The following is a 21,589-nucleotide window of genomic DNA, read 5'->3' on the forward strand; positions in this document are numbered from 1 at the left end:
TGATCACAAAACTATGCCACCCTAATAGAGATCTGAAACTGTTAAGCGTGATTTGGGGAACAATTATTTTACTGCAAATTTTCAAAGTCTTATTTTGGCTTATTGAGCCAAAAAAAAAGGCAAGATTTGTTTAAAAGAAAAACAAATGTTTTATTTATTTGGAGGATATGTGGTTTTTTTTGTTGGGGGGGATTCAGGGGAGTTTAGTTTACTTTAAAGCAGTGATATGGCATTACTGCTTTAAAAATAAAAAAGCACATTCTGAAAAATTAAAGAAAAAAAGGAGAAATGAATAAAATGAAGCAAGAGGCAGGTTACCTAGTGGGATATTACCTATCAGCCATGTGACCGACCTTTACTTCTGTCGCAGTCAGTTCTCTGCTCAGTATAGTGCTTCAAGCCACGGCCTGCATTTGATGTAGAACACTACACTGGCGCCTAACAGAGAGTGGATAGCAGTAGCCAAAGCCTGACAGTTTCTGCCCTGAAACTGCCTTGCATGCTGTCCCCCAGCTTCTGAGAGTGCATAACTGAGCCTCCATAATATAAACAGCTTTAGGGCTCCATTATTTGTTGCTGTTGCTGGGACATGGTGTGTGGGGTCAGGCATTTGACAGGCAATGCTGCAAGACTTCAGATCTACTCATATATGACTCCCAAGCCTTAAGATCCGTCAAAGTAAGTGCCACTAAGTAAAAGTAAATATACTTAGTTACATAGTTAGTCTGGCTGAAAAAAGACAAAAGTCCATCCAGTTCAACCAGAGAAAAAAAAAAGTTATAATCCTACATCCACAGCTGATCCAGAGGAAGGCAAAAAAACCCAGCAAAGCATGATTCACTTTGCTCCTGCAGGGAAAAAAATCCTTCCTGATCCCCCGAGAGGCAATCGGATATTCCCAGGATCATCTTTACCTAGAAATGTTATGTCCAGATATATTCTGTGTATCTAAGAAAGCCTTTTTTAAAGCAATCCACTGAGCTGGCCGGAACCAACTCTTGAGGGAGTCTATTCCACATTTTCACAGCTCTCACTGTGAAGAAACCTTTCCGTGTTTGGAGATTAAATTTCTTTTCCTCCAGACGTAAAGAGTTCTTCATAAGTAATTCTACACAGGACAATGTTAGACCAATTGATTCTATTCTTCCATAACTCCAGACATGACAGGTTCTCTTTAGTATGATTACGATACTGGCTCAGATAACTGTAGACTATCACAGCCCCTATTTGGTAAACCTACTAAATTGGATTTTCATTTCTCCATTGTTGTTATTTGGTATAAATGTATTACTACAAAGATATAACTTTTAGGAGTTGTGAAGTCTGTACATTTTCTTGTTAGATGCAACACATCCTTTTTATTTTCATGATAACTCTTCATATTTGTTTTTTTGTCTTTGCAGTTAAATTCAACGGGTGCAGTAGTGGAACGCAGGGCATCTGGTACGAAACCAGCAATCCAGATTTTAAAGTTGGTACAGATGGGGCTGTGTATACAGCCCGCAAGGTCCAGATCCCCTCAAAACAAGCCGTTTTTGTGGTGGCTGCCTGGGACCAGCAGACTCCTGAGAAATGGGAAGCCGCCATCCGACTGCTAGTGGAAGACAAGCCTCTCAACCACAGCCATCACCAGGTATTAACAGGGATTCAATGACTATTGCACCTTTTGTTTTGTTCTTTAAAAATCAAGTTAATCAGAAATGTCACCATAATGACTGTTGTCAACACTCTATGCAAACCATTATAAGGGTGTCACTCTGTCACCATTGACTCCTGAGTTTAGTTATTTATTACACCTAGCGGAGAATTCCGCTCTGGGATGAGACCTTTGTCCAGGGGTGGACTGACCATTTGGAAACTCGGGCACTACCCGAGGTCCCGGGGTAAGTAGGGGGCCCCATGAGATACCCCTGGTACCTTTTTCATAGGCTTTTTTGAGTTTGGGCAAGGACACAGGGGCCCCATGGTCCCCTATTGCCCGGGGCCCCATGAGTTGTCAGTCCGCCCCTGCCTTTGTCCTCCCAGTGAAGAAATGTAAAGCGATTTGTCAGGAACTCTGGTCTGGAGATGTGTCCTTCTGAGTCCCCAAGAAATTTAAGAAGTCAGCATGGTGTTACTTGAGTTATCACTTTTAGATGGATTTCATATCATTTATTATTAACTTACATAGTTTATGGGGAATGCATTTATAAGGTATATACCATACTTGGTCACCATAGGAAAGTGGAGGTGTGGAGCGCTGGATCTTGAGTGACTTGCCTGGTGGGGGTTTTCAAGGTGACTCTTCAAAGAACAGGAGCCTTGGCTCAGCTGTTGCCTCAGTATGGCTAAAGAAGAGAGTGCCATGCTGATTAAGGGGATCCAAGGGGCAACCTTCATCAGGGTATAGAATGTACAATAGTCCTGCTCCAGTCTACCAAACCTGCAATTGGAGCAGCTGATTAAGGGGATCCAAGGGGCAACCTTCATCAGGGTATAGAATGTACAGTAGTCCTGCTCCAGTCTACCAAACCTGCAATTGGAGCAGCTGATTAAGGGGATCCAAGGGGCAACCTTCATCAGGGTATAGAATGTACAGTAGTCCTGCTCCAGTCTACCAAACCTGCAATTGGAGCAGCTGATTAAGGGGATCCAAGGGGCAACCTTCATCAGGGTATAGAATGTACAGTAGTCCTGCTCCAGTCTACCAAACCTGCAATTGGAGCAGCTGATTAAGGGGATCCAAGGGGCAACCTTCATCAGGGTATAGAATGTACAGTAGTCCTGCTCCAGTCTACCAAACCTGTAATTGGAGCAGGCTTTTTGAGCACTCTACACCAAGATGGAATGTGCCTGTTGGATCCAGTAAAACACATCTGCTTTGTATTTATTGTGCCAAAAAATAAAATATATTTTTGACACCAACAATCAGCCTGGTGCTGTCCTTCTTGTACCTTTTGGCTCACAGGGGCCTTTGCTGAAGATAAGCATGTATTGGCAAGCCACGTGTTTAGCCAAATGGAGCCCATTGCTTTATGCTATCATCCATTTTACCCTGAGGAGATGCTTACTGCAAAATCCTCTCCCAGGATTACTGAACAGGAAACCAAGTGCGTGTAACAAAGTATTTCCCACCCAATTATCACTTTAGGTCACATACCTTTGTTTCTGTGAATCCCATCCACCTTTCCATGAATGTCTGCAAATGGGATTCAATGTCTTTATGCCAGCCTGCGGTTGAGGTGGTAGGTGGAGTGTTGAGCGAGAAAAAGCTTAGTGGTGCTTGAACCATCACCATTATTGGGGCTGCAGTAGGGAATCCAAGACTTCTGTGCATTATTAGTGTGCTTAGTAAGGTTACCGATGGAATTTCTTGATTGGGGTTACTGCAGACTCCCATTATTTATTAGGCATAGCATTATTGGAATGCGGTGTGATTACTTCTTTATACCTATTATAATATCTTCACAACTTCAAAATTTAGTGCAACTGCAAGAGATCAATTACAGACCCCAATGGTGGACTGAAAAATATGAATCTGTACCCCTTTCCTCAGATTTTCCAAAATCATCACCATCATCATCGTCATCAGTCCTTCTAGGAACCAGTATGATTCAAAAGATGTCAGTAGCTTGGCTATAGTTTCCAAATGAAGTCTTGGATGTTGGGAAATGTATAGGATTCAAGCCTTTGTGTAATTGTGCTAGCAGATTGTAAAAATAATTGTATATATTTTTGAAAGAATATTTTATAGACATTATGGTTTTTATATTTGTACATGGCGTTGCTGAGTAACAGGGCGAGAGCATGCTAGGAGTTGAATAGTAACCGTGTTAAGTTATCTTTAGCTTGGCATAGTCAGGCTGGGAGGAGTATAGTAAAAGGATGAGGTCATGCTGGGAGGGGCATAGTAAAAGAGTGTGGTCATAATGACCGGGGTGAAGTTATAACAGGAGGCATAGTAGTAGGGTAAGGTCATAGCAGGAAGGAGCATAGTAGCAGGGTACGGTCATGGTGGGAAGGGGCAAAGTAGCAGGGTACAGTCATGGCGGGAAGGTCATAGCAGGAAGAGACATAGTAGCAGGGTACGATCATGGCGGGAAAGGCATAGTAGCAGGGTAGGTCATAGCAGGAAGAGGCATTGTAGCAGGATACAGTCATGGCGGGAAGGGCAGAGTAGCAGGGTACAGTCATAGCAGGAAAAGGCAAAGCAGCTGGGAACTGTCATAGCAGGAAGAGGCATAGTAGAAGGGTACGGTCTTAGCAAGAAGAGGCATAGTAGCAGGGTACAGTCATAGCAGGAAGAGGCATAGTAGCAGAGTACGGTCATAGCAGGAAGAGGCATAGAAGCAGGGTACGGTCATAGCAGGAAAAGGCATAGTAGCAGGGTACAGTCATAGTAGCAGGTACGGTCATAGCAGGAAGAGGCATAGTAGCAGGGTACGGTCATAGCAGGAAGAGGCATAGTACCAGGGTACGGTCATAGCAGGAAGAAGCATATTAGCAGGGTACGGTCATAGCAGGAAGAGGCATACTACCAGGGTACGGTCATAGCAGGAAGAGGCATAGTAGCAGAGTACAGTCATAGTAGCAGGGTACGGTCATAGCAGAAAGAGGCATACTACCAGGGTATGGTCATAGCAGGAAGAGGCATACTACCAGGGTACGGTCAAAGCAGGAAGAGGCATAGTAGCAGAGTATGGTCATAGTAGCAGGGTACGGTCATAGCAGGAAGAGGCATAGTAGCAGGGTACAGTCATAGTAGCAGGGTACGGTCATAGCAGGAAGAGGCATAGTATCAGGGTACGGTCATAGCAGGAAGAGGCATAGTAGCAGGGTACAGTCATAGTAGCAGGGTACGGTCATAGCAGGAAGAGGCATAGTATCAGGGTACAGTCATGGTGGGAAGGGCATTATAGCAGGGTAAGGTCATGGTGGGAGGGGCACAATAATGAGGTGAGGTCCTGGTGGGAGGGACATAGTCACAGGGCAGGGTTTAAAGGGGCAATAAAAAATCAGTGTCTCCATAAAAGAATCTAAAGCCCCTGAAGTCTGCTATAATTTCTCTCCATTTATCCCCGAACACAATTCCGACAGATGGAATATTAACCAGACTAGGGTTTCACTGCGTCTTCATCAGTGTTACATGGCTGAGTGCCTTTCATTTAGTGCGGCCCGGGGATATTGCGCACACCTCCTCCCCGTACAGAATAAACTTTGCCCACCGCACACTCTTTTTGCCTTTGAATCAGCAGAAAATTTCCTTGTGTTGCTCATTCTTGCGGTAAACCTGATAGCATTTCAATTAGAATATGCAGATGAGGCTGCACGTTCCCCACAGGAGCGCCTACACTCCCCAGAGGCGACTTGGCTCCATCATGTCATTGCATTTCCTTTCTTCCATATTACCAGACGTCCCATTTACTCATCACACCAGCGCATGAGCTGGAGGTGCAGAGTTTTCTATCAAGTCTATGTAGTGTATGTGCATACATTAGATGAGACCTGTCATAGGATGGAGTTGGGAGCCAGAACTGTCACTCACAAATGGGCCAGGTGGAGGACGATGCTTACTAGCCTGGAAAAGATACAACTCTAGCTATAATGATGTATTTAGCTGCTGGATTTATATATACCGTACTACTAGTATATAAGTAAAAGGAAATATGAATGTAAGTTAGGGACCTTCGATTTTATGCTCCATGAGGGTTAGGGACTAAATTGAATGTACAATATATATATGTGGGTAGCACAGTGGCTAAATGGTTAGCACTTTCACCTGGCAGTACTAGGGTTGTTGGTTCGAATCCCAACCACGGCACCTCCTGTCTGGAGTTTGCATGCTCTCCCTGTGCCTGCATGGATTTCCTCCAGGTACTCCGGTTTCCTCCCACACTCCAGAGACATGCTGGTAGGTTAACTGAATCCTGTCTAAATTGGCCCTTGTATATGTATGGATGTAAGTTAGGGACCTTAGATTGTAAGCCCATTGAGGGTTAGGGACTGATGTGAATGTACATATCATCAGTATAGGTGTAATCCTGGACTCCCATCTGTCCCGTCAGCCCCAAATCCAATCACTGTCCAAATCTTATAGACTTCACTTCCGCAACATCTCCAAGATACGCCCGTTCCTAACCTCGGAAATTACTAAGCAACTTATTCACTCCCTGGTTATCTCTCACCTTGACTATTGTAACTCTGTTCTCATTGGCCGACCTCATCACAGGCTATCCCCTCTTCAGTCTATCATGAATGCTGCTGCCAGACTCATCCGCCTTACTAACCGTTCTGTATCTGCCACCCCTCTCTGCCAATCCCTCCACTGGCCTCCACTCAGTGTCCTCCACCCCTCTCTGCCAATCCCTCCACTGGCCTCCACTCAGTGTACTCCATCTCTCTCTGCCAATCCCTCCACTGGCCTCCACTCAGTGTCCTCCACCCCTCTCTGCCAATCCCTCCACTGGCCTCCACTCAGTGTCCTCCACCCCTCTCTGCCAATCCCTCCACTGGCCTCCACTCAGTGTACTCCATCTCTCTCTGCCAATCCCTCCACTGGCCTCCACTCCGTGTCCTCCACCCCTCTCTGACAATTCCTCCACTGGCCTCCACTCAGTGTCTTCCACCCCTTTCTGCCAATCCCTCTACTGGCCTCCACTCAGTGTCCTCCACCCCTCTCTGCCAATCCCTCCACTGGCCTCCACTCAGTGTCCTCCATCCCTCTCTGCCAATCCCTCCACTGGCTTCCCATTGCCCAACAAATAAAATTCAAAACATTAACAATAACATATAAAGCCATTTATAACTCTGCCCCAAATTACATCACCAATCTTGTCTCCAAATATCACCCAAACCATCCTCTCCGCTCCTCGCATGACCTACTCTCTAGCTCCCTTGTCTCCTCCTCCCATGCTCATCTCCAGGACTTCTCCAAAGCCTCCCCCATCCTCTAGAACTCTCTACCCCAATCTATCAGACTATCGCCTACTCTGCTCACTTTTCGACGATCTCTGAAAACCTATCTCTTCAGGGAAGCCTATCCCGCCTTCAGCTAATAATGGAATCTTCTATTCCTCCTACCAGTCCATCCCCCACAGTTACTACCTTTTGTACCACTAGCCCCTCCCTCTTAGATTGTAAGCTCCAAGGATCAGGGCCCTCCTAACCCTCTTGTATTGAACTGTATTGTTGCTGTATTGTTTCCTGTTATATTGTAAAGCGCTGAGCAAACTGTTATGATATAAATCCTGTATAATAATAATAATGTACAATATATATGTAAAGCACTGCGTATAAGTACAGTGCTATATAAGTACCTGAAATAAATTTAAAAAGAAACCCTTCTAGAGATTGGGAAGTGAGCGAGTGTTATTAGCTGTGAGGTTTCTGTTGCTGTCTGTGACCACATTGGGGTGATTTCTCCTCACTTCTGGTATGGTCAACAGAACAGGAACTGACCAGAAATTCTTTGCATCCCCCCCTCCACTGTCATATTTGGCACCTTTTTGGGGGAGAGGGGGGAGTGGGTACTTGGCTCAGTTCACCGCAGCCCCCTCCTTCCTGCCACAGTCTCCTGGGAACTTTCACAGGTCCCAGAAGACGTTAAATCCTATTTACTTTGGGAATGACAAAAAATCCCTTGTAACAGGGCAGAGCACCATGCCTCTGTGTGCTGCAGTGCAGGATGGTATGTTGTGATGCCATTCAGAATACATGCCAGTGCACAGCCATACACCCGTGAACCTGCCCGTAATGGGCCCACAAGAGAGGGGGGTGCAAACATCCAAAAAAAAACCCATTTCATTTATCTGCCTTCCACCGTATAGCATTTGGAATGAAAAGCTTCAAGTCAGCGTATTTTAAAGCCAAGCCTGAAACGTGTTTGTTTTTAATCACTCGCTCATTTGCATTTCATTTTATTCTTCCATCCATGCAGATGCAACCTGTAATATAATACATGCAAATCCTGAGCGCTGTGCAGTGTGTTGCCATAGAAATACAACTCGGAGATTCCTGTGTTGTTTTCTACAACTGTCATTTTGCAACAGCTGGAAGATGTAGAAAGGCAGGGCGTGAATGGAGTGACTGTAGCATCTCTGCAGTGTACTGTATGCAGCTGCGCACACACACGGGGCTGCTTACTGAAACTGGAGAGTGCAAAATCTGGTGCAACTCTGCATAAAAATGTGTCCAGGTTTTATTGCCAAGGATTAAAGCAAAGCTCCACCCAAAAGTGGAAGCCTACTTGTGTTCCTCACCCCCCCCCCCTTCCACTGCTATATTTGGCACCGTTTTGGGGCAGTGAGGGGAGCGGGTACTTGGTTTTGACAGATATCCGCTCCCACTTCTGGCTCAGTTCACCGCGGCCCACTCCTTCCTCCCGCGGTCTCCTGGGAACCTTCACAGGTCCCAGAAGCCTGCTGGACCAATTGGAATGTGCAGTGCGACTCACGCATGCGCAGTGGGCACCCAGCTGTGAAGCTGTCACAACCTGGTGCCCACAGTTGAGATGCCGGCGCCGGGCGGAGAAGAGGGAGAGAAGGGACGGCGCGGGTGAGAAGATCTCTGGACTCTAGGACAGGTGAGTGTGTGTCAATTAAAAGTCAGCAGATACAGTTCCAAAAACTTCTGGAACTCCGCTTTAACCACTTGCCTTTCGGAGCATTTACCCCCCTTCCTGACTGCCCCACTGCAAGGGATCATTTTTTTAATTAGCCCGGAGTTGGGCTTTAACTGACCACCTGAAGATAGAAGCTGAATGGTTGCCTTGTGCAGCTGCTTCAGATTATGACTGCTCAAGTTTTGATCAATTCCCTCCAGTGCGTTAACAACATACATTTTTTTCAACATAACAGTAAAGGGAGGAACACTGAGATCACATAGAGATCTATAAGAGGGATTTACTAATATGTACACCATTATTATTATTATACAGGATTTATATAGCGCCGAAAGTTTGCTCAGCGCTTTACATTATGGGAGGAGACAGTACACGAGACAGTACAGTAACAATACAATACACGAGGGGTTCGAGGGCCCTGTTCCTTGGAGCTTACAATCTAGGAGGAAGGGGATGGTGGTACAGGAGGAAATAGCTGTGGGGGATGGAGTGGTGGGAAGAGTGGAGGAGTTCAGTAATTAGCTGAGGGCGCGGTAGGGTTCCCTGAAGAGACAGGTTTTCAGAGTGCACCTAAAGGTGAGCAGAGTAGGTGATAGCCTGATGGATTGGGGTAGGGAGTTCCAGAGGATGGGGGAAGCACTGGAGAAGTCCTGGAGATGAGCATGGGAGGAGACCAGGGAACTAGAGAGTAGGAGGTCTTGTGAGGAGCGGAGAGGACGTTTTGGGTGGTATTTGGAGACAAGATCGGTAATGTAGTTTGGGGCAGTATTATGAACAGCTTTATACGTCAGTGTTAGCGTTTTGAATTTTATCCATTGGGCAATCGGAAGCCAGTGGAGGGATTGGCAGAGGGGGGTGGCGGATACAGAGCGGTTAGTAAGGTGGATGAGTCTGGCCGCAGCGTTCATGATAGACTGAAGTGGGGATAGCCTGCGGTGAGGTAAGCCGATGAGGAGGGAGTTACAGTAGTCAAAGCGTGATATAATAAGGGAGGGAATGAGTAGCTTAGTGGTAAAAAAAAAACATAGGCCAGTTGTCAGACCACTTGTTCCTATAGAAAGAGGGAGCTCCAAAAATAGCCGTTTTTTTGGCAAGCAAGAAAATCTGATAACTTACTTCAAACTGATTGATGAGTAAGATATTCCAACAATGACAGCCCCCCAGGGATGGTTTTTTTTGCAGTTCAAGACCATTACTTGAAAAAGCAAATGCAGAGATGACCGTAATCTCATTTCAGGATGCCAGCGATCCCTCTGTGGTCAGTCTGGATTGTTGTTTTTTTTCCCTTCTTTATCTTTTTTTTTTTTCTTTGTTTTGGGCTGGAAATGATCCATGTATAAATAATTGGGTGACATCCGCTGCTCTGTGCCCGTACGGCAGGAAATTCTCCTTGTGAAGACAGGAAAAGAGGAAATATGAGTCTGATTGTGTTTACTGACATTTAATAAAGTAGCAATCTATCGCTGCTTAATTCTTCAGCGGGATCTGGCACATCCTGTACGCCGGCCGCCTGCTATATTGAAAGAAACGTACAGTGCGTTACCTCCATTTGCTGATTTAATTGCACAATTGCTCCGTTGTGTAATTGTATTGTTTCTGCGAAGGGAGCAGTAATTTTATTTAATGGCCTGTTAATCAGAGCCCGTGTTTCTGGATGCCGTGAGACGGGGAAAGGTCACGCAGCCCCCACCACATGCAGGAAATTCAGCAAACGTTTAGGACGTGGCATTAAAGAGGCTGTAATGGTGCAATTTTTATCCTTTTCCCTTTTGTATTTGTCCACTGTAATGATGAGAGGGTAAGTGTGCCAACATTTTTAGTCTAATAGGTCTTTTCATAATAGAATAGTTCCTACTATTGTACCGCCTACATTCCTAAATCTGTACAGGACAGTTAAAGGGCCTCCTACAGCAAGCCAGGTGCTAAGGAGGCACCCACACATGCGTGATCCCATTGGGTTCTGTCATGTACCTGATAGAAGTCTGAATTGACGAGGTCAGCCTCTCTTGTATCTCCAACCCAAGCCCCACTGAAGGTGGACCAGATGGTGCCGAAGGACAGGAGAAACATGAGTGCCCATGGGTATTGATTGCAGAACTTGCGGCTGGTGGTTGTCAGCCTCGGTGAATCAAGCAGGGCATCCAGTCAGGAAAAGAGGAGATGCCGGAACTGCCAGCTTAGGTTAAGACGGTACTCCACTGGAACTGCAAGATCTGGGTACGTGGCTTGCCGGAGCTTCTGATAAGCGTGAGGTTGGAACACACCGTGACAACCGGAGCTGATATAATGGATAGCCAGGACAAGCACTCGGCAGGACTGTAGAGCCAAACTGGAGCCGGAAGAGTAGTCAGAGTAATAGCCAGGGTCAGCAACGTGCAGGTGATGAGGTACCAGAACATCAGACAGGGACAAGGTCAGGAGGAAGCCAGGATCAGAAACCTTTGAGCAGAAGCATAAACAGAATCCAAGAGCAGGTCAATGGCAAGCCAGGTCCATACAGATACACACAGCATACAACAGGACAGAGGGAATTAGCCGAAGACCAGTCAGCACTGACCGAGAGTAAGAACCTCCTTTAAATAGTCCATATGGCACCATAAACTGTAGGCATGCTCCTGCGTACGTGCTCCCGTGAGTGCACATTCTTTCTATTAGCAATGCACCCGTGCTCATTTCTATGCGCATGTCTATGTGCCAGTCGCCGTACAAGATTTCCCTTACAGGTGCCCTCAGATTGTCCTGTGATAGCAAGTGAAGGGAGCGGTGACATGGAGCCAGGTTAGAGTTTAGTGATAAAGGCGGGTAGGACAGGTGTTGGGCCATTTTTTCATGTAGCTCTCTCCCCCCGAAGGGGTCCACTGAGAATATGCCCAGGTCTCCCTAACCTATTCAGAGGCTGTCAGGCCCAGACACTAGTTCCAAGCACACCCACAAACACAGGATCAGTCCAGGAGATGTCTTTTTGTAGATTTATTGCAATGCTTCCAACAGGAGAGAGGAATAAGGGTGCAAGATACTGCAAAATGTCAAACAAGAAGACAGATTCTTGGGTACAAAGCCTATAACAGCAGTCTTTGTTGGAGGTAAGGGAGAATAGCCAGCTAATCCGAGCCTCTATATGAGCCATCCCAGTCCACATGGCAAAGCTCTGGCATTCAACCCCCCAAAGCACAAGCATAGCTGGAATACTAGAGGAGAGAGAGGTGCGCCAGACTAAGTGTAGTATAAAACCAACAATTTATTGCACACAATTTTGAGTAACTCACAGGAGGTATGGAGTTTTCAGGCATCAATGTAAGAGAAGGACGTCATCCGGGCGTAATACCAGAGGCAGGATGGATGGACTGGATGGGTTCCAGGGGCCACAGCTAGCGTGATGACCAGATCTCCATCACCGATCTCATGGGAGGGCAGGTGGATATCCAGGGGGCCACGGTGCATGTGAGAGCCGGGTCTCCTGGTTAGTGTAGCACCTCTCCAGCCAGGCTGTGTCACGTCGGTGGAAACCAGCCTGGAACGCAAAAGATGGCCCCCGAGCAGAAGTGACGTCAGGACTGAACGTGGAGCCGCAGGAAGGGGGCGGTGACGCGTTTCAAAGCAATACGCTCCTTCATCAGACCTAATTGGCCACTGAGGTAGGCCATTTAAATAGGGGACGGAGGGGGTGGGGAGCAGCTGTATGGGCGGGTCAGTAACAAAAAACCAGGGGTAAACACGTACATAGTTACAGCAATGGAAAAAACGAGGAATGGGGAATATAAATAACAAAACAAAACAGACGGGCAATGTGGATAAAACGGTGAATGCTGCGATATGAGGAAGAAAACGCGTGTGTGGAGGAAAACTAACACTGCACATCACCCTGAACACACCATCCCCACCGTGAAACATGATGGTGGCAGCATCATGTTGTGGGGATGCTTTTCTTCAGCAGGGACAGGGAAGCTGGTCAGAGTTGATGGGAAGATGGATGGAGCCAAATACAGGGCGACTTGAGACTGGGGTGGAGGTTCACCTTCCATCAGGACAACGACCCTAAACATCCAGCCAGAGCTACAATGGAATGGTTTAGATCAAAGTATATTCATGTGTTAGGCCCAGTCACAGTCCAGACCTAAATCCAATTGAGAATCTGTGGCAAGACTTAATAATTGCTGCTCACAGACGCTCTCCATCCAATCTGACAGAGCTTGAGCTATTTTACAAAGAAGAATTGGCAACAATGTCCCTCTCTAGATGTGCAAAGCTGGTAGAGACATCCCCAAAAAGACTTGCAGCTGGAATTGCAGGGAAATGTGGTCCTACAAAGTATTGACTCCGAGGGGCTGAATACAAATGCCGCCACACTTTTCATAGATCTATTTGTAAAAAAATGTTGAAAACCATTTCTCATTTTCCTTCCACTTCACAATTATGTGTTACTTTGTGTTGGTCTATCACAGAAAATCCCAATAAAATACATTTACATTTCTGGTTGTAACATGACAAAATATGGAAAATTTCAAGGGGTATGAATACTTTTTCAAGGTGCTGTATATTGAATGATGTACTAGTGAATACAGGACTGCATTCATTTGTGTGTTTTCTATTTGCCTGAAGGTTAGCTTTTATTAATTTTGATATTTACAGGTTTTCATTGCTGCCTCCTGTAAGCAGCACAGGTCTGCTATTTATTAATGTATCTTCTGAAGGACCTGCTTTATGTATGTAAGCATTGTATTTTGTGATAGCCGCATCACACGTCCTCGGCGTGCTGCTATGGAAACCAGAGAGCATCGCTAGCGACAGAACCCTCATTAACTAGTTTAAATATACATGATGCTGGCAGGCTCAACACAAAACCATTTTTCAAAGGTGCGAGCGAGGAGGTCTGAGAGAGGCACTTTGCTTCAGATGTATTGTTGAAAGACGCGACGTAATTATTCTCTGTAAGAGAGCAGATCAGGATTGACATCTCGAAGACAAAAGACATTATTTGTTTCTTAAACTGTAATTTAACCTAACCTCCTTTAGGTATCCAAACAGCGGCTCTGACACGGACAGTCCCTTAAAGGAGAACTCCTACTGTAAAGCGTGACACCAATGGAGTAAGATTTTCTATAAATACACAACGGCCTATGTCCTTGTATTTATATACGTTATTATTTCTCCATTTTTCTTTTTTTCGCTTGCAAAAATTGTTCAATGTCATGTCAATCATTGCCTGGTTTTCCCAACCATCAATTTTCCGTATAACCACAGGGGATGGGATTACCACCATACTAACCCATACAGCTGCTTTCAGGCCAGGGGGCTCAAGAGGTGAAGGGAGGTTAGCAGCAGAACCCGTCATCCCTGCCTAATTAAATTGGTCTGGCCAGTGTCCAGACGTTTCTGGGCAGATTGATTGTCTGGCCTATACGTCTGCATAGTTCTGTTGGCTATACCAGCCAATTCAGCCAGCTGTAACCTCTCCTGTCTCTCACCATAGGTAAGTATTAATCTTCTTTGAGCTGAACACTAATCACCAATGTAAGGGGACCACCAATATAAGGCAGAGCCTAACTAACCGCCAATATAAGGGGACACTTACTGCACACCAATATAAAGGGACACTTCACTGACCACCAGTATAAGGGCCACATCCCTGACCACCAATATAAGGGGTCACTTCATCGACCACCAATATAAGGGGCCACATCACTGACTACCAATATAAGGCAGAGCCTAACTAACCACCAATATAAGGGGACACTTACTGTACACCAATATAAAGGGACACTTCACTGACCACCAGTATAAGGGCCACATCCCTGACCACCAATATAAGGAGTCACTTCATTGACCACCAATATAAGGGGCCACATCACTGACTACCAATATAAGGCAGAGCCTAACTAACCACCAATATAAGGGGACACTTACTGTACACAAATATAAAGGGACACTTCACTGACCACCAGTATAAGGACCACATCCCTGACCACCAATATAAGGGGTCACTTCATCGACCACCAATAGAAGGGGCCACATCACTGACTACCAATATAAGGCAGAGCCTAACTAACCACCGATATAAGGGGACACTTCACTGTACACCAATATAAAGGGACACTTCACTGACCACCAGTATAAGGGCCACATCACTGACCACCAATATAAGGCAGAGCCTAACTAACCACCAATATAAGGGGACACTTACTGTACACAAATATAAAGGGACACTTCACTGACCACCAGTATAAGGACCACATCCCTGACCACCAATATAAGGGGTCACTTCATCGACCACCAATAGAAGGGGCCACATCACTGACTACCAATATAAGGCAGAGCCTAACTAACCACCGATATAAGGGGACACTTCACTGTACACCAATATAAAGGGACACTTCACTGACCACCAGTATAAGGGCCACATCACTGACCACCAATATAAGGGGTCACTTCACTGACCATCAATATAAGGGGCCACATCACTGACTACCAATATAAGGGCCACTTCACTGACCACCAATATAAGGGGGCAGTTCAGTGTCCACCAATATAAGAGAGCACTTCACTGACCACCAATATAAGGGGGCTACTTCACTGACCACCAGTATAAGGGGGCTACTTCACTGACCACCAATATAAGGGATCACTTCACCAACCACCAATATAAGGGATCACTTCACCGATCACCAATATAAGGGGCCACATCACTGACTACCAATATAAGGGCCACATCACTGACTACCAATACAAGGGCCACTTCACTGACCACCAATATAAGGGGTCACTTCACTGTACACCAATATAAGCAAGCACTTCACTGACCACCTTTGTAAGAGGGGTAGCTTTGCTGACCACCAATACAGGGGGGCACTTCAATGACCAAAAAATATAAGGAGGGAGCTTTACTAACCACTAATATAAAGGGGTGCTTCACTGACCACCAATATAAGGGAGCACTTCACTGACCACCAATATAAGGGGGCTACTTCACTGACCACCAGTATAAGAGGGTCACTTCACTGACTACCAATATAAGGGGGCACTTCACTGGCCACCAATATAAGGGGGCACTTCACTGACCACCAATATAATGGGACCTTTTTTCATTGGCCACCAACATAAGGGGGCCACTTCACTGACCACTAATATAAGGGGACACTTTACTGACATTGACCACCAATATAAGGGGGCATTTCATTGACCATTAAAATGGCAGAGCTCTATGGGGGCACTCACTGAAGAGGTGGAGCCAAGAGCACCGGTGGGGGGACCCCATAAGAGGAGGATCAGGGCTGTTCTGTGAGAACGATTGTACAACACAGGTAAGTATAACATGTTTGTTGTTAAAAAAAAAGTCCAAAGTTTGCAATCACTTTAAAAACAAAAAAAAATTTTGAAGTAGTTTCGAGCAACATTCTTCAAGTCATGGAATGTACTAAGAATTTCCATATGAACCACCTTAATTGATCTTTGTGGTTTCAGCAAAGATCAACAAAAGTCCCTAGTTTGCAGTTCGTGGTATTGAATTTTTTTAGATCATTGTGGTATTCCCCTTTAAAAAGTGTATAAAATATATAGTCCTCCTTATTCCATCCTTGTTGGGAATGTATTATAGAAGAAATGAACATCCCTTCCGTCCCCAGACCCCTAATAACTCACAGGTGTCTGTGCTGCCCTGGTCTGGGCTAGTGAGGCAGAGAGGTTGGCAGTGATCAGGAATGGATGCCAGCTGGGCAGCCTTGGCACTTGCAGTCCTGATTGAGAGGTGAAACTTGCACTCATTTCATACTGGCTGATTTTATTCACTAAGCAATAAAAAAAAAAAAAGGCCTGTCGCTGACCCGTCTCCTCATAGCCGTGAAACGGCCGTTGTCGTTTTATTTGAGGCTATTACCTGCTAATTACTTTACGAGACATAAGTGAGACCTTCAGAAAATGGCAGTGCGACCTGGACCAAGCTAATTTGATGGATCACAGAGCAACAATAGCAGAAGAGTGAGCTGGCAGCATGAAGTGGATGGCCTCGGGCACATGAGTGCAATCCAAGAGGACACTGAGCTTCCTCAAGGGCAAGTGTAGGGCAGACGAACGCCGCGGCACAAGAGACTATCGCTGGTTACGGTGCTCATGAGTATTACTCTTGTACACCTGTCGCCAGGAATATCAGGGCGCCTGATTGAAGGGCACAGACAGGAAGGAGCAGACGGCGTCCAGCACACCAATGAGATACCTCTTCATTCTCAGTTTCACGTGCTGTTCTCTGCTGTGCCGCTTTATTTGTATATTAACTGTCCCAATAGTATAATGTGGGTTTACTGCTAGAGCGAGGACAAGCCTTTCCATGAACATTGAGCTTTCTGCTGATAATATTCCCAGATCTTGAACTGTCAGGACACGTGCTGATCTTTATGGTTTTTTTCTGTGTAAATTCGCACCTTTTTCTCTGTATGTTTCACCCTAAAGGTTGCACCCAAGAAATAAATCTTGTAGGATGCAATGCAAACTTTCCTTGTCTTCCTGTCAATTGGCACAATGCAATAATGAATGGCACGCCAACACACATATCTAGTGCACCACAACTCCCCAGCACTGATGTAAACCGTGTGTGCTTTGTGGTGTGCTGCAATGAAGAAACTGGCGTGGGGTCCATTTTTTTCTATACGCTTGGGTGCAATGACAGCAAGCTCAGAATGGAGGGTTCTCACCAGTCCAGTCCACCATGTCCATTCACATCAGACTCTACCAGGGGAAGACTGACAACTCATGGGGCCCCGGGCATTAGGGGATCATGGGGCCCCTGTGTCCTTGCCCAAACTCAAAAAAGCCTATGAAAAAAGGTACCAGGGGCATCTCATGGGGCCCCATACTGACCCCGGGCCCTCGGGCAGTGCCCGAGTTTCCAAATGGTCAGTCCGCCCCTGGTTCTCACAATACAATGCACTTTGGTACATGAAAACGCAGGCCCTAATGCGTAAAGGTTCATACAATGAATCGTTTGAATGGATCTTGAGGGTGTCAGGTCTTCCAGCACAGTTCGTTGCTCTGCTTTTGGAAGAAGTGAGTGATTGCATGGGTTGCATCTTGTGGTTAACGGCCAACCTGTAAATCAATATCTTGTGAAATAACAGTAATGACAGCCAAACTGTGCTGAAGAGAAACTGGGGTGGATTTACTAAAGGCAAAGACTGGGGACTTTGCAAGTGCAGTTGCTCCAGAGATTTGTAAATGAGATGAAACTTCACTTTGCAAAGAATACCCAATCACATGCAAGGAAAATAAAATGAAGTGCATTTTCACTTACACATGACTGGATGATGGAAGTCAGAAGAGCTTCTTTATTTACTAAGCTCTGGTGCAACTGCACTTGCAAAGTGCACAGTCTATCTGCCTATAGTAAATCCACCCCACTGAATTAGGCTCCTTCCACATGGGGCTGTCTAGCTGCTTCCTCCTGGTGTTCTAGTGTGTTCCGGAGGGACAAGTGCAGCGTCCAGCTCACTGCCTGCAGCCTATCAAAGAAGACCTGCGATCCGGGATTAGTCCTTGATTGCATAGGGCCCCAGATATGGGTACCACTTGGTACAGCAGTCAGCCCTGTCCAGCGGGAGCCTGCATGGACTTTGGTAGGCTGTAGGCAGTGGGGCTCTCCTTCTGGGATTAGTCCCTGATTGCATAGGGCCCCTAATGTGGGTACCACTTGGTACAGCAGTCAGCCCTGTCCAGCGGGAGCCTGTATGGACTTTGGTAGGCTGTAGGCAGTTGGGCTCTCCTTCCGGGATTAGTCCTTGATTGCATAGGGCCCCTGATTTGGGTACCACTTGGTACAGCAGTCAGCCCTGTCCAGCAGGAGCCTGCATGGACTTTGGTAGGCTGTAGACAGTGGGGCTCTCCTTCCGGGATTAGTCCCTGATTGCATAGGGCCCCAAATGTGGGTACCACTTGGTACAGCAGTCAGCCCTGTCCAGCGGGACCCTGCATGGACTTTGGTAGGCTGTAGGCACTGTGCCTCACCTTCCTTGGTGCACTATAACACCAGGAGGGACACACTGCAACTAGACAGCCCTGTGTGGAAGGGTTCTCTGTAAAAGCAGCACTGTCATAGACTACTTGCTGCCATTCTGTATTGGCTGTCTACTTCTCCTAAGCACTACTTTAGCACTACTGCTAGTGGCTGTGTTCCCTGAAGCCCTGAAGAAGCAGGAATAGATCTACAAAATATGTCAGCCTCCTAAGGAATCTTCAAAGTTTGGGATCTTCTCAGTTTCCTGTATCTCTTTTGCACATGGACATCGTCCCTCTAGTGCAGTGGTGGGCAACCTTTTTTTTCAACTGAGCCAAATCTCGCCAAAACCACGATTGAAATTTATTTTGAGAGCCACATTTTTAAAACTGAAAATACATAGGATGGTACACTGTTTTTAGTTTCAATAAGTTTTTATAGTAATTCATCCCCCATAGTAATTCATCCCCCATATAGTAATTCATCCCCCATATAGTAATTCATCCCCCATATAGTAATTCATCCCCCATAGTAATTCATCCCCCATATAGTAATTCATCCCCCATAGTAATTCATCCCCCATATAGTAATTCATCCGCCATAGTAATTCATCCCCCATATAGTAATTCATCCCCCATATAGTTATTCATCCCCCATATAGTAATTCATCCCCCATAGTAATTCATCCCCCATATAGTAATTCATCCCCCATAGTAATTCATCCCCCATATAGTAATTCATCCCCCATAGTAATTCATCCCCCATAGTAATTCATCCCCCATAGTAATTCATCCCCCATATAGTAATTCATCCCCCATATAGTAATTCATCCCCCATAGTAATTCATCCCCCATATAGTAATTCATCCCCCATAGTAATTCATCCCCCATATAGTAATTCATCCCCCATAGTAATTCATCCCCCATATAGTAATTCATCCCCCATAGTAATTCATCCCCCATATAGTAATTCATCCCCCCTATAGTAATTCATCCCCCATAGTAATTCATCCCCCATAGTAATTCATCCCCCATATAGTAATTCATCCCCCCTATAGTAATTCATCCCCCATATAGTAATTCATCCCCCATATAGTAATTCATCCCCCATATTAATTGATCTCTCATATAGTAGTAGTAAGTAAGTAGCAAGTAGTAAGCCAAGTCCCCCCTGTGTCAATTCACTTACCTTTGCTCCGCGCGTTCCTCTCGCCGTGTTCCCGCGCCGTTCCGGTCTTCAGGGCGGACTGTGAGAGGAGCCTAGCTCCTCTCACGTTCGTCACGCTGCCCCGCCTACACACATCCTGACAGCCAATCACTGGCTATCAGGATGTGAGTGGCAGCGAGACTGGCCAATCATTGCATTTGAGCGCGCTGCCCTGGCTGTTTTTTTTTTGGATCACGCTGCAGAGTCCCTGCCGCCAGAGAGGAGGGAGGGGAGCGGGCGCCCGGCACACGAGCCGCATTAAAGCGTGTAAAGAGCCGCGGCTTGCCGACCACTGCTCTAGTGCATTGCTCAAGGCCTTGCACTTTCACGTGGAGAAACCTTAGCGATTTGTAAGCTAGGCCTACAGTGACTAGTAGCTTACATAAGGCTTTGCTTCACTTCCAGTGGCTATGGAACAAGGGGGACAGAAAATACAGAAAGATTAATATTGTTCTGATAGAAATCCAGTGAGCTCCTCAATTCATAACTTTGTTTCTGCTCCACTGAGGTCCCAAGCGGTGTTGTCCGTCCTGCACAGTTCTCTTCTGCTGGACTACAGAACACCCCTTTTCATCCCCATAGCATAAAAAGGAGGGATTCTGTAGTCCAGCAGGGGAAGACTTCAGTAGGGCTGATTACACAGGATTTCAGTGCAGCAGAGGCAGGGAGCACAAAGAGTTAGGAACTCACTGAATTTCTGGCAGTTCAGCTGGTATTTATATGTACTTGCAGTGTTTTAAAGGGATAAAACATGAAGAAATGTGCATTGTGTATTTCAGAAATTTTCTGCAACTTTTTTTTTCTCTTTAATTTTGCCCAGACTTCCTCTATGCATTTCCAGTAGTAACGCCTTCTTCCTAGGCAGACATTGCAGAAACCTAGCATTGGAGAAATAAGGAGCTACAGACTATACTTGGGGTCCAGATAGGTATTTTTAATATCTGCAGCATTCAGTAAAAATCTCACCTGTTTCAGGAGTTCTAAAAAGCCCCTTAATCAGGGTTGGAATACAACAAATACAATGTCAACAAACATTAGGATTATAATATATAATGTCAGTATCAGGGTATCTAGACTACAGTGTTACCAGACAATATCATGATATCCAAATTACCATTAAATACATACACTGATCAGCCTTAACTTTATGACCAACCACTGTCATGGTTAGGGGTAAGACCAGTAGCTGTAGCAGTAGAGAGGCCCCCACGGACCAGCAGGACAGGTATACAAGCAGGTCGCCCTGGCTGATGATGTGGGCTCACCTGAGGTGTGGGGTCTAGGAATTAACTGGTATTCACCAAAGCTCCTGATGGTGGAGATGGGTTTTGCTGTATGTTAGTGCCAGACTGCGGTCCTTGGGGTAGCCCCACCAGAGGGTGAGAAGATTTAACAGGGAAAAGAAGAAGCGTAGTCAGTTAACAAACCAGAGGTCCATAACAAGTAGTGACAGGTTGGGATCAAGCAGAAGCGTAGTCAAGAAACAAGCCAAAGGTTGTTAACAAGTAGTAGAAAAATATGGACATAGCAGGAGTGACAACAGAGAGATATGGCTGGAAAGAACACCATAATCTGGCAAACAGTGCAAAGGCATGGCTTTATTAGGAAGTTCTTTGGAGGAGCAAAGGGTTCAAAGTTCATGACAAACAAGGTTCAGGGTAGGATCATTCAAGGAAGTGTCTGGGTTGTTTTCCAGCATTTCAGATGGCTCAGCAAGAAGAGACATTGCCAGATACAACAGAGTTTGCAAGTCCTGACACCCACCTAATATTGAGTAGGTCCCCCTTTGGTGGCCAAAACAGCCCTGG

At 45.8% G+C, this 21,589-nt stretch overlaps 1 protein-coding gene across 1 annotated transcript in view; it reads left to right on the plus strand.

Moving 5' to 3' along the window:
- Nucleotides 1-21,589, plus strand: part of CDH4 (cadherin 4) — an 824,561-nt gene that overhangs the window by 631,228 nt on the left and 171,744 nt on the right. The window contains exon 3 of the mRNA XM_089661506.1: nt 1,404-1,633. Within this exon, the coding sequence (XP_089517632.1) occupies nt 1,404-1,633 (230 nt within the window). The remainder of the gene's footprint in view (nt 1-1,403; nt 1,634-21,589) is intronic.

Source organism: Staurois parvus, unplaced genomic scaffold (assembly GCF_062004578.1).
Source record: "Staurois parvus isolate SC_StPar_1 unplaced genomic scaffold, SC_StPar_1.0 ptg001349l, whole genome shotgun sequence".
NCBI lineage: Eukaryota > Metazoa > Chordata > Amphibia > Anura > Ranidae > Staurois > Staurois parvus.